General features: G+C 47.9%; 1 protein-coding gene across 1 annotated transcript in view; it reads left to right on the top strand.

Moving 5' to 3' along the window:
- Window positions 1–14587, top strand: part of LOC126520649 (kinesin-like protein KIF12) — a 421689-nt gene that overhangs the window by 207424 nt on the left and 199678 nt on the right. Inside the window, exons 9-10 of the mRNA XM_050169444.2 lie at window positions 4454–4572; window positions 4887–4991. Coding sequence (XP_050025401.1) covers window positions 4454–4572; window positions 4887–4991 — 224 coding nt within the window. The remainder of the gene's footprint in view (window positions 1–4453; window positions 4573–4886; window positions 4992–14587) is intronic.

Genomic DNA, 14587 nt, shown 5'->3' with positions numbered 1-14587 from the left:
AGCGTGCGGATGGCGCACTGATGAAGGTTTTATACTACACGCGCTACAACAGCCGGTAAACTTTTACCGCGTTTAAACTGTCTGTGTAGATTGCCGACAGCTTTGGGGCAGCGCACAAATGCTGAAGATCGCTTCACCGCTTACGTCCTACGAGCAGGCATGCAGGGACATAACACTACAGTTGTTCGCCCGCAAACGTACTCACTAGATCGCTGAGTGCAGCTTAGCAAAAAACATACTCGCCAAAGAACATTTCCAACACAAGGATATGCTAACACTTCGCCTTCGTTCGTGTGGAAAGCACTGCTTGCACCAGCATTTTTTGCTTCTTGGAGAGGCCGGCACTTCGCAATCGGCTCGTACATGTAGGGACAAGTCATGTATGTACAAGTATAAACCCCATACAAGTGATATTGCACGCGAAAGCGACTAGCGAGGCGATGGCTGTCGCGTTCACTCGTCGCCTACAAGCCGAACTCCACGCGAGCGACGGCTTTGAGTGACGATTTCCCGGTATGAGGGCAGCAATATACGCGCCGAAAGTAGCGTTACGCGTGCTTTACCAATTTAAGTTGATGTCATCATCATCATCAGCCTGGTTACGCCCATTGCAGGGCAAAGGCCTCTCACATACTTCTCCAACAACCCCGGTCATGTACTAATTGTGGCCATGTCGTCCCTGCAAACTTCTTCATCTCATCCGCCCACCTAACTTTCTGCCGCCCCCTGCTACGCTTCCCTTCCCTTGGAATCCAGTCCGTAACCCTTAATGTCCATCGGTTATCTTCCCTTCTCATTACATGTCCTGCCCATGCCCGTTTACTTTTCTTGATTTCAACTAAGATGTCATTAACTCGCGTTTGTTCCCTCACCCAAACTGCTCTTTTCTTATCCTTCGACGTTACACCTATCATTCTTCTTTCCATAGCTCGTTGCGTCGTCCTCAATTTAAGTGGAACCCTTTTCGTAAGCCTCCAGGTTTCTGCCCCGTACGTGAGTACTGGTAAGACACAGCTGTTATACACTTTTCTCTGGAGGGATAATGGCAACCTGCTGTTCATGAGCTGCGAATGCCTGCCAAACGCACCCCAGCCCATTCTTATTCTTCTGATTATTTCACTCTCATGATCCGGATCAGCAGTCACTACCTGTCATAAGTAGATGTATTCCCTTACCACTTCCAGTGCCTCGCTACCTATCGTAAACTGTTGTTCCTTTCCGAGACTGTTAAACATTACTTTAGTTTTCTGCAGATTAATTTTTAGTCCCACCCTTCTGCTCTGCCTCTCCAGGTCAGTGAGCATGCATTGCAGTTGGTCCCCTGAGTAACTAAGCAAGGCAATATCATCAGCGAAGCGCAAGTTACAAAGGTATTCTCCATTTACTCTTATACCCAATTCTTCCCAATCCAGGTCTCTGAATACCTCCTGTAAACACGCTGTGAATAGCATTGGAGAGATCGTATCTCCCTGCCTGACGCCTTTCTTTATTGGGATTTTGTTGCTTTCTTTATGGAAGACTACGGTGGCTGTGGAACCTGCTATAGATAGCTTCAGCTTCCAGTATCTTTACATATGGCTCATCTACACCTTGATTCCGTAGTGCCTCCATGACTGCTGAGGTTTCGACTGAATCAAATGCTTCTTCGTAATCAATGAAGGCTATATATAAGGGTTGGTTATATTCCGCACATTTCTCTATCACCTGATTGATAGTGGAATATGGTCTATTGTTGAGTAGCCTTTACGGAATCCTGTCTGGTCCTTTGCTTGACAGAAGTCTAAGGTGTTCCTGATTCTATTTGCGATTACCTTAGTAGATAGGTTGTAGGCAACTGACAGTAAGCTGATCGGTCAATAATTTTTCAAGTCTTTGGCGTCCCCTTTCTTATGGTTTAGGATTATGTTAGCGTTCTTCCTAGATTCCAGTACGCTCGAGGTCACGAGGCATTCCGTATACAGGGTGGCCAGTTTCTCTAGAACAATCTGCCCACCATCCTTCAACAAATCTGCTGTTACCTGATCCTCCCCAGCTGCCTTCCGCCTTTGCATAGCTCCCAAGGTTTTCTTTACTTCTTCCGGCGTTACCTTTGGGATTTCGTATTCCTCTAGACTATTCTCTCTTCCATTATCGTCGTGGGTGCCACTGGTATTGTATAAATCTCTACAGAACTCCTCAGCCACTTCAACTATCCCATCTATATTAGTAATGATATTGCCGGCTTTGTCTCTTAACGCATAGATCTGATTCTTGCCAATTCCTAGTTTCTTCTTCACTGCTTTTAGGCTTCCTCCGTTCCTGAGAGCATGTTCAATTCTATCCATATTATACTTCCTTATGTCAGCTGTCTTACGCTTGTTGATTAACTTCGAAAGTTCTGCCAGTTCTATTCTAGCTGTAGTGTTAGAGCCTTTCATACATTGGCGTTTCTTCATCAGATCTTTCGTCTCCTGCGATAGCTTAGTGGTATCCTGTCTAACGGAGTTACCACCGACTTCTATTGCAAACTCCTTAATGATGCCCACAAGATTGTCGTTCATTTAACACTAAGGTTTTCTTCCTGAGTTAAAGCCGAATACCTGCTCTGTAGCTTGATCTGGAATTCCTCTATTTTCCCTCTTACCACTAACTCATTGATCGGCGTCTTAAGTACCAGTTTCTTCCGTTCCCTCCTCAGGTCTAGGCTAATTCGAGTTCTTACCATCCTGTGATCACTGCAGCGCACCTTGCTGAGCACGTCCACATCTTGTATGATGCCAGGGTTAGCACAGAGTATGAGGTCTATTTCATTTCTAGTCTCGCCGTACGGGCTCCTCCACGTCCACTTTCGGCTATCCCGCTTGCGGAAGAAGGTATTCATTATCCGCAAACTCTACTAATAACTCTCCCTTGCTATGCCTAGTGCCTATGCCATATTCCCCCCCTGCCTTGTCTCCAGCCTGCTTCTTGCCTACCTTGGCATCGAAGTCGCCCATCAGTATAGTGTATTTTGTTTTCACTCTACCCATCGCCGATTCCACGTCTTCATAGAAGCTTTCGACTCCCTGGTCATCATGACTGGATGTAGGGGCGTAGACCTGTACAACCTTCTTTTTGTACCTCTTATTAAGTTTCACAACAAGACCTGCCACCCTCTCGTTAATGCTATAGAATTCCTGTATGGTACTACCAGCCATATTCTTATTAATCAGGAATCCGACTCCTAGTTCTCGTCTCTCCGCTAAGCCCCGGTAGCACAGGACGTGCCCGCTTTTTAGCACTGTAATTGCTTCTTTTGACCTCCTAACTTCACTGAGCCCTATTATATCCCATTTGCTGCTCTCTAATTTCTCCAATAGCACTGCTAGACTTCCCATGGCGGCCTGTCCGGAGCCAGGGATTCTTAGCACCCTCTGCTGCGTCGCAGGTCTGACCGCCGCCGTGGTCAGTTGCTTCGCAGCTGCTGGGGACTGAGGGGCCGGGGTTTGATTGTTGTGTTCATATAGGAGGTTGTGGCCAAGTACTGCACCAGGGTGGCCAATCCTGCTCTGGTGAGGGAGTGCGTTACCGGTTCTGGTCACCGGGATCAGGCCACACTCCAGGCCTGTTTATGCAATTTTATCAACACGCGGTTTTTTTGTGTTTAATCCGGTGGAAAATTGCGCGACACCGGGATTCGAACCACGGACCTCTTGCACGCGAGGCGGTTGTTCTACCTTTACGCCACCGCTGCACTCTGCCGTGAAACGTACGCCATCTTAAACAAATTCGTACGCGGAATAGTCGCCCAACGCTGCCCTTTTCTGGCATACCCATTGTGACAAGTCGCTGTAAGAACGAAGTGATGGAAACATGGATATGGTGCGGAAAACGGCTTGAACATATCACCAACTGGCCATAGCTGGCCCGCTAATATGTCGTGTATAACAGGCTGGGAAATCAAGCGGCGATAATAGAACGTACACGTAGGGTGTTCTTTAGTCCTAATTTCTATGTTTTCTATGTTATCGTCATATGCTGTTAAACCGATGTATGAATGTATATTTGTTATTCCTTGTTTTGAATGCTCACCTGCTATGCTGTTAAATTGAGGCATATATGCGTTTCCTGCCTCCGAGCTTATGCATGCAATTGTTGCATGGATCTATACCAGCATGATGCTACGGATGCAGATGTTTATAACAATGTTCTTCTGTATGACCACACTTTTTCTAATAAGGTGCAATTCAATTCATTTTAATTCAAACACATGGCCCGAAGGTTTAATTGCTTACATAGTGTAGTGTAGTTATTTTCTGTATATACAGCATGGTGCTTTCATACGTATTGAATAGGTGTACGGAATAGGCGCAACCGTCGTGAGCTTTTATACAAACACGTTGTTTCATGAGCACACCATCTTCTAATGAATTTCGCGAACAGAGAAGTAATGAAATTGTAATATTTTTGTCGCCTATTTTATTTGCATACATAGGTAACTGCATATCTTGCCTGGCGGACCCTAAGAAGCGGACGGGCCACATCCCGTACAGGGACAGCACACTTACCAAGCTGCTGGCCGACAGCCTCGGCGGCAGTGGAATGGCTCTAATCGTGAGTGCGCGTTTGTAAGAGAAAGGCTCTTTGAGACATATCGAAAATTCTCGACACATTTCTACAGATGATGCGGTAGGTTACTGCTTTCATATTTTCCCCGTTAACGGGTAATAACCAACTGGAACCTCTGGAAATTACGCGGAAAATTGTCTTTACGATCTACCTAGACGCTGATGTCCAAGAAACCAGCAATTGCGTTCCTTGCACCCGACGCAGGACCGGACATGCATGACATTTTGCACGTCTGGTATGTTGCAGCGAACGCAAGGTAGCACTAATTAATTGTGAGAGGGCTTCACCTTTCTGTGCAGATAGCCTGCGTTTCTCCGAGCTCTTCCAACGCACACGAGACGATCAACACGCTGCGATATGCGTCCAGGGCCAAGAGGGTCAAGACGAAACCAATGGTCCGAATGGTGAGCGAACTCGTGCGAGCCGAAGTCAGACACGCGATGGCACTGCGTCCCTCAGCTGCTGAGCTGCCGGGAAATAACATTTTGCTGTCCAAGACAAAAATAAGGTGGCATTGTACGTGTGGCGCCGTACCACTTAGCGCAATAATTGCCGCGCATCAGAAATTTAATGGTGAATGTGTCACACGCATGAGGTGGACTCTGTTGACGCAGACTAAGCGTCATTGAAGATCTCCCATAGGGCCCCCGCAGTGTGGTAAACAGTGCCGCGACGAGTAGAAGGCAGAACAGGGGAAATCTACACCCGGCTGGGCATACTTGTCTTTCTTCAATTTTCTAATAAGGCCAAATAGCTCTTACTTCCTCAGCACTGTGTAATCCGGCCTGACTGCGGTTAAGCACGCCCAGTCTGTTGATAATAGTGTACTGATAATAAGTGTCATTAAAGAATGCTTCTCTGCCGTTTTCACTGTCTCTGGCAAGAATCGGTTCTGTTGATCGTGCGAGAGACTGATAACGCCTACATGGTTAGGATTTCCGGGCATGTGCACTTCGCGTCATCTTCCGGCGGTATATATATATATATATATATATATATATATATATATATATATATATATATATATATTGACACAAGATGATCTCAAATTACGCGCCAGCCGCTTCCTGCGTCCGTCCAGCTGTTTACTGCTACCTGCGAAAGATAGCGGCAGTGAAGCGGGCAACACGGGCTCGCAAGGCACGCGCAATCGGAGCAACGTGCTATGAGCGCCGGACACGAGGGAAGAAGAAGAAGTGCGGGACTGCGGCGAAAGAGACTGTGGACGTTTTAGCGAGGCTCTCGCTTTGCTGTTTGTCGGGCACAAGTCCGCCCAACCTAAAGTTATTGAAGTAGCGTCACTCAACTGTGCGTTACAGTTCTGGTGGAGGTGCGGGGTATGATTTCAAGCCCTTCTTGAGTCAGAGAAAGGAGCCCGGACTCACGGCGACTTGGACCCATAGAATTAACTCCTGTTCACCAACGCAGCAGCCGTCGCCTACGTGGTGAGCCCCCCGAGTTTTCACCTTTGCCGGATTCTATCGGAGCATCAGCATCTGCTAACGGAAACGCTACCGAGATGGCAACTCAAATCACGCCAACTCGCATCGTGGTGAACTCGCCAATGACGCCAGAGCCTTTCCATGGCGACACACTTCAAGACAAGACGCAGAGGACTGGCTGAGCTCAATGGGTGGAACGGAGAGACGCGCGTCGCTGAGTTCAATGGATGGAACGGAGAGCGCAAGCTACGAAACGTTTACTTCGCGTTAGAGGACAGCGCACGAACGTGGTAACCACGATGCGACATTTGTCTCGTGGGATGCTTTCCGGCGGGAGTTGCTTGCGACTTACCCGAGTACCGACCGCAGGGAGAGGGCCGAAGCTGCCCTGCAGGCAAGAAACCAGCGGAACAATGAAAGCGTAGCCATGTATGTAGAAGACATGACCCGCCTATTCCGCCGAGCTGATCCGAACATGAGCGAAGACAAGAAACTGCGCAATTTAATGCGAGGCCGTAAAACAGGAACTGTTCGCAGGGTTGGTTCGGAGCCCGCCGCGCACCGTCGCTGAGTTTCGTTCTGAGGCGACCACAATGGAAAGCACCTTGCAACAGCGATCAGGGATGTACAACCGGGAAATGAGCATCACCTCTGTAGGCTCAGTTCCAGCCGCCATAGGAAACAGCATGGAGGTCATACGGGAGATCGTGCGATCTGTAGTGCGAGAAGAGCTTCAGAGGCTACGGCTTGACCACAACGCTCCAACGCCCTCTTTCCTGGCAGACGTGGTTCGCGAAGAGGTCAGACAGGCGGTCCGGGAACCTCAGCTGAGTGCGCAGCCCCAAGCGCCATTACTGCGCCAGCCGAGCGTCTCGTATGCCGATGTGCTGCGGCAAACTCCCGGACGTGCCGACGTCGCAGCCACTTCCTCTATGAATGGCTCGATGCCTCGAAATACGCTGCCGCCACCCGAAAGAAGATTTAGGAAGACCGATGTATGGCGTATTCCTGACCGAATACCTCTCTGCTACCACTGCGGTGAGGCTGGCCACCTGTACAGAATGTGCCACTATCGCCAGACAGGGCTTCGTGGTTTTCCGGTGAACGCACCTTGCCCTCGAAATGGTGAGCGTCCATTTGAAATCGATGAGTACCTGTCTACTCGTCAAAGCTTCCCATACGCCTACCAGCAACACCAACCTCGATCAACAGCGCCGCTGAGGCATCGGTCACCGAGCCCTCGCCCGTCTTCAAGCTCCCCAAGACGCCCTTCACAGAGCCCGCGTCGGGAAAACTAGAGTCAGCGGCCTCGGGAGGTAAGGCCGCTGCCGACGCGAAAAGAGAAGAACCTCCATCAATGATTCCGAGCGATGACGAGGGACTCAGAAACCAGTGCCATAAGAGCGACGTTGCTTCCGATTTACGTGTGTTTGTTGACGGTTACGAAGTGAACGCGTTAGTGGATACAGGTTCGGATTACTCGGTAATACGTAGTGAGCTCGCCAGGAAACTGAAGAAAGTGCTGACTCCTTGGAAAGGGCCACAAGTTCGCACAGCAGGAGGACACCTCATCGACCCGATGGGCACGTGTACGGCTAGAATAGGAATACGAGGCTTCACGTACGTCGCCAGCTTTATCGTGCTTTCCGAGTGCTCCAGAGACTTGATTATTGGCATGGACTTCTTGCAGGATAATGGCGCTATAATCAACTTGCGGGAATCATGTGTTTCCTTCTCAACCAAGCACGCTGTCGCAGCATTCAACACTGAACAAAAATTCGACGCCCTTTACATTGCCAATGACGACTTGATGCTTCCTCCGAGATCCAGTGTAGCCGTCTCAGTCAGCAGCGACGCGTTCAGCGACTACGAAGGAATTGCAGACAGCAACACCAGTCTCCTACTCGAAAAAGGGATCTGCATGGCAGGAGGCCTTGTTCAGCTGCGTGGCGGATGTGCCAACGTTTTCCTCACTAATTTTGGAAATGAGGTGCCACATGTCGCGAAGGGAACCGTTATTGCCAGCCTTAATAACTTCGTCCAAGTTACAGATCTCAGCATTCCAGAGTCTTCACCATCGAATTTCCAAGATGTGGATTCTGTCCTTGCAGCCATCGACATCGAACCAGGCCTATCGCCCAGACAGAGGGAGCAAATAGAGACCCTCGTAAGAGGATTCGCCGAGTGTTTTTCAATGTCATCCAAAGTCCGGCGGACATCTATTGCTAAACATCGGATAATTGTTGACGAATCAGTGAGGCCTATTTGCCAGCATCCCTACCGAGCGTCACCAAAAGAGAGGGAAGCCATCGGAAGTCAAGTTAAGGAAATGCTTGAAGACGACGTAATTCAGCCGTCGGCAAGTTCGTGGGCGTCGCCTGCGGTACTTGTAAAGAAAAAAGACCAAACCTTGCGCTTCCGCATTGATTACCGAAAGCTGAACGCCGTCACAAAGCGGGATGTGTACCCACTTCCAAGAATCGATGATACTCTAGATAGACTACGAGATGCCAAATTCTTTTCCTCCTTGGACCTCAAAAGCGGCTACTGGCAGATAGAAGTGGACGAACGAGATCGTGAAAAGACAGCGTTTGTGACGCCAGATGGACTGTACGAGTTCAAAGTGCTCCCATTCGGCCTTTGTTCCGCACCTACCACATTTCAGCGGATGATGGACACTGTGCTCGCCGGTCTGAAATGGCAGACCTGTCTCGTTTATCTTGACTATGTCGTGGTTTTTTCCTACCACCTTCGAGCAGCATGTAGAACGACTGCGGGCTGTGATGGAAGCTATTAGATCAGCTCGTCTGACGATAAAACCGCAGAAATGTCATTTCGGCTTTCGCGAGCTTCTTTTCCTCGGCCATGTCGTAAGTTCAGAAGGCATTCGCCCGGACCCCGAGAAGACTGCGGCAGTGGAGAAATTTCCAAAAACAACCGACAAACAGGCTGTTAGGCGATTCTTAGGACTTTGCGCCTACTACAGACGCTTCGTCAAAAATGTTTCAAGGATCGCCGAACCACTAACGCGGCTAACAAAGGAAGACGCGCCTTTCGTCTGGTTGAATGAGCAGGAGAACGCTTTCAATGAGCTCCGAAAGCGTCTTCAGAACCACCCAGTTCTTGCTCATTTCGATGAGGAAGCCGAAACTGATATTCACACAGACGCAAGCAATTTAGGCCTTGGTGCCACCCTCATTCAGTGGCAAAACGGAGAGGAACGAGTCATTGCGTATGCCAGTCTAACACTTTCGAAGGCTGAGGTGAACTACTCAGCGACAGACAAAGAATGCCTCGCGGTGATATGGGCCGTCAGCAAGTTTAGACCATACTTATATGGCCGACCATTCCGAGCTATCAGCGACCATCATTCGTTGTGCTGGCTGGCGAATCTCAAAGACCCATCTGGACGGCTGGCAAGATGGAGTCTACGGCTGCAGGAATACGATATAACGGTCGTATACAAGTCCGGTTACAAGCACAGTGATGCAGATTGCTTGTCATGTGCACCGATTGAATACACGGAATCTATGCTTAGGGAAAATGAACAGGATTGCCCGTTCCTAGGAGCTGTGACAACATCACAAATGGCTCAGCATCAGCGATTTGACGCGGAGTTACGCCTGCTTATTGATTACCTAGAAGGACATCCTGTCCACATTCCACGAGCTTTTGTCCGCAGCTTGTCGTCGTTCGTCCTGAGAAATAATGTCCTGTTCAAAACAAATTTTGAACATAGTGCAGAGACGTTTCTGCTCGTCGTACCTTCAAAGTTACGACTCGAGATGTTGGAAGCATGCCACGACGACCCATCAGCAGGATATTTAGGAGTGAGCAGAACATTCGCTCGCATTTGCATGAAGTATTACTGGCCAAAGTTATTGAATTCTGTGCAATACTACGTAAGAACCTGCCGGGACTGCCAAAGACGTAAAATACCACCACTCAAGCCAGCAGGTCTCCTACAACCGATACAGCCACCGGAAACTCCATTCGCACAAGTGGGAATGGACTTACTTGGCCCCTTTCCCACATCGTCATCAGGAAAGCGTTGGATCGTAGTTGCAACTGACTACCTAACTCGATATGCCGAGACAGGGTGTCTTGCCAAAGGAACGGCCAGTGAAGTAGCATATTTTTTCGTCGCTAACATAGTACTATGGCATGGCGCTCCTAAAGTTCTCATCACGGACCGAGAAACCATATCTACTGCGCATTTGACACAGGCCATCATGAAATTGACGCACACCAGTCACCGAAAAACCACCCCATATCATCCGCAGACAAATGGGCTGACTGAACGACTGAACAGAACGCTGACTGATATGTTGTCAATATACGTGGACATGGAGCACCGAACATGGGACAGGATACTACCGTACGCAACGTTCGCGTACAATAACGCTGTACTAGAGACGACTCAAATGACACCTTTCCCATTCGTTTTTGGCCGTACCATCACCACAACCTTAGATGCAATGCTACCAGTAGATGAGACCTTCGAAAATGACAATGACGTCAGCGACTTCACACAAAAAGACGAAGAAGCACGGCAGCTGGCGCGACACCGCGTTCAGCAGCAGCAGCAAACTGACGCGGACCGATACAACTTGCGACGAAGAGACTTCCAGTATGCACCTGGAGACAAAGTATGGGTGTGGACTCCCGCACGGATGCGCCGCCTATCCGAGAAGCTTCTTCGTCGTTATTTTGGTCCGTATAGGATAATTCGCCGAATTAGGCCATTGAACTATGAAGTTGCTCCAGAAGGTCAAGTAACCTCATCACGACGGCGGCATCGAACAGAAATCGTCTATGTCTTCCGATTGAAACCATACTACGACCGGCAATAACTGCTTCCGCCTACAAACATTGCGAGTTCATGACAGTCTAGAAACCACCGCCTTCTGTATGAGCATCGGGACGATGCACTCTTGGAAGGGGGACAATAACACAAGTTGATTTCAAATTACGCGCGCCAGCCGCTTCCTGCGTCCGTCCAGCTGTTTACTGCTACCTGCGAAAGATAGCGGCAGTGAAGCGGGCAACACAGGCTCGCAAGGAACGCGCAATCGTAGCAACGTGCTATGAACGCAGAACACGAGGGAAGAAGTGCGGGACTGCGGCGAAAGAGACTGTGGACGTTATAGCGAGGTTCTTGCTTAGCTGTTTGACGGGCACAAGTTCACCCAACGTAAAGTTATTAAAGTAGCGTCACTCAACTGTGCGCTTCAATATATATATATATATATATATATATATATATATATATATATATATATATATATATATATATATAATTATTTACTTGAATACGCAAAGATGTTTCGGTGTGACCGATATACTGCATATGACACACTGAACATTCAAGCAGATAGATGATGTTAGTACGGTCGCAAGTGAACTCGCCGTTGATTTTAACAGAAAAATTGGATGCTCTTATTCTAGCAGTCTTTGATGTGGTAATATGTGTACAAACTTTACAACGGGGCTTATCGCAGGTATGACAAGCAGCAGGAGCAATCGTTTTATTCTTGGAAGAGGTTACTAGGTTACGCAGAGTCCTAGAGTGACCATAGACCACTCTTGGCGATTCTGTGAAAATGTTTTTTAAGACGGTCGCTCTGTGTCAGTAAATTATAATGCTTCCTGAGAATGTGCGACACGTTAGAAATAATGCAGAGTGTGTTAGGATAACGTTAGTTCGTGAATTTGGTGCCGATCGCTTGTCCGTAGAGATGAGATCCTTCCGGTCGAGACAGTCGGCCCATTTAAGGGCATCGTCAATTATTTGTGAAGGGTATATCTGTACGGTTAGTGCGTTACAAAGCTGGTTACAGTTGCGAGTGAATTCACTGTCGTCCGAACAAATTCTTTTGAACCGGATAGCTTGGCTGTAGGGAATGCTCGTTTTGCAATGTTTGACATGGCTGCTTTTGAAATCCAAGTATCGCTGTCGGTCAGCGGGCTTTCTGTTAAGATTGGTCGTTAAGTTACCATTGCACAGAGATACCGAGATGTCAAGGAAGTTTATGCTCAGTGATGAATAGGAGTGGGAAAAGGAAATTGACGCTCCCGCCTTGTTAAATTGAGTAATGAAGGAAAGTAATGCAGCTTCACTTTGGTGCCAAATTAAGAAAATGTCATTGATGAAGCGTTTGTAATGGAATGGTTGGAGGTCACGAGAGCAACGAAGAAATTTATTTCTAACATGTCCATAAATATGTTACCATAATTGGGACCTGTTTTCGTGCCATGTAGGTACCCCTAGTTTGAACGTAATGTTCGTCGTCGAATTTAGAGTCGTTAAGTTCAAGGATTAGTGCCAGAATCGGCATGTTAGAACCGCCGATGGGTTTGTCGTCTACAGAGTTGTTATATGCACGGAGTACAGATTGAATCCCATCTGTATGGGGAAAGTTCGTGTAGAGCGACGCCATGTCTAGTGTGGCTAGAAGAGTATCGCTTGGAACATGCAAGTCAGCGATATCAGACAGGAAGTGATTAGTGTCTTTAATATACGAAGAATAAATTAAGGAGGAATTGAACTGATAAGGTTATCTACATAGCGGAGCAAGTTCTCTGTGAGGGTCTTAATCCTGAAACTATTGGTCGGCCTGGGTTGTTTTCCTTATGGATTTCGGGAAGTAGATAAAATATACCAGCCACCGGGCATAGTGGGACCAATGACTTAAGTGCAGATTTTCCAATTTTGTTTTCTTTCGCGAGATTGTCTAAAGTTTCCTTTCCCGTGGTTTTGAACAGTTCGGTCGAGTCATAACTCAGGTGCCTCTAGAATGACTGATCATTAAGTTGTCTGTGAGCCTCACTTAGGTAACTGGCTTTGTCCGTAATGACGACTGCACCACCTTTTCAACGGGTTTTATGATGTCGTCACGGTTAGCCGATGTTTCAATTGCGGCCCTTTCTATAGGGCTGTTGTGATCGGCCGTTCGCCCCGCGACAACCTCCGGTCACGGCTCGCGCCATTATGGGGAACTGGCCGACGGCCTCGTCAAAATGGTTCTCAAAACGGATGATTTATGACCAGCGCGGGAGTACCTCTTTCAGGAGAGGTTTGAGCAATTATTATGATACGGCCATCACTTGTCAGCCCTACAAATTAGTATGTCCAAGACGGAGACGCGGTCAGTGCAATTATACAGCCATCACCTGTCAACCACACAAATTGGCATGTGCAAGCCCGAGATGCGGTCAGTGCAATGATAAAGCCATCGCCTGTCAGCCGCACAAATTAGCCTGTCCAAGCCGGAGACGGTCAGTGCAATCATACCGCCATCACCTCAGTCAGCGTACCTTCCCCTCCTTTGCCTGTTTGTGCCCAATGATGTGCATACGTTTCCGACCAAGTTCTCTTTTTAGCCAAAGGGCAACCGACCTCCGGATTCACGGGACTTGATGTCATTGTTCTCTTCACGACGGATTGGGGGAAGTGACTGAACAATTATCACGCAAGGTGTAAAAGGAGCAACGGACGGCGGGTGTGATCGGCGACTACAACTTCGTCATCAACTTTTCTCTATTTGCATTTTCTTGTGCATACGTAAATATAAAAGTGTTAGTCAAACTTCCTGAATATCGGGCCCAGCCTCACGTTCACTTACCCCTCCACGAGGAAAAGATATCCCATGTCTTCGAACCCCCATTCGCAACGGGGCTAACGTTCCAACGGAATGGTAATTGCATTTTGTGTGCTTCAAGTACATTTCGCTGCATAGCTCTGATGTGTAGATCGAAGCATTTATGCCTTTGAGAACGAGGAGTCCAGTGTTCAGTCGAAAATAAAGAGGTCTTGTTAGAGGTGCACCGATCGTGGATGTACTCGCGTAACCACATGTTTCTTTCAAAATTGTGCAAATCATCAAATATTTCAAATTCATTGTATCCCCCAGTTGCGGGTCAAAAGCTCAAACCCCGTGACAGGACACTATATTCTTGCCCCGATAACGTGCTACAAGCAATTTTCACTATATTTCCCGTTTCTGCGGAGCTCGAATATGTCGAAGTTGTTGCATCTGCAGGGGTGCTGACACTAGTGCAGACCTTGTCACGTATCAATTTCTTATATTTCTTCTAGTTAAGTTCGCGTGTTTTATCTTGCCTGTAATTATTAAGCATTGTCCCCTCTTCAGTAGTGAAGTTATGAGTTGCAGAAAGTAGCTTCTCTTTGTTAACTGTTTCGCGGATCGCTCATAATGGTTAATAACAATACGAGTTAGGTCCAGTGAAGCTTGTTTGAGGGTGTTGACCCACCTCGACAAGTTGCTATTGGACATTTTAGACATGGCAGGTCTTAAAATGAGGCGTGAACCTTTAGGCACAGGAGATGCAGCAATGTACGTTTTTAAAGTGGAATCATGAAGGTTACATCGAATGCGTTTTTGAATTACATTTCTAATACCCAAAAAATGCAGAGGCGTCCCCAAAGGGTGTCTTAACCCGGCAAGATGTTGTTAGTCGATTGGTTCCATTGGCTGGATCAGGCCGCGTGCTTGTGAGCCCGTACCTTGGCTGAGGCGACGTGGCACAGCGCGTCG

The sequence above is a fragment of the Dermacentor andersoni genome, chromosome 3, assembly GCF_023375885.2.
Source record: "Dermacentor andersoni chromosome 3, qqDerAnde1_hic_scaffold, whole genome shotgun sequence".
NCBI classification, from domain to species: Eukaryota; Metazoa; Arthropoda; class Arachnida; order Ixodida; family Ixodidae; genus Dermacentor; species Dermacentor andersoni.
The sequence above is the reverse complement of the archived record's forward strand: the minus strand, read 5'-3'. Positions and strand labels throughout refer to the sequence as shown.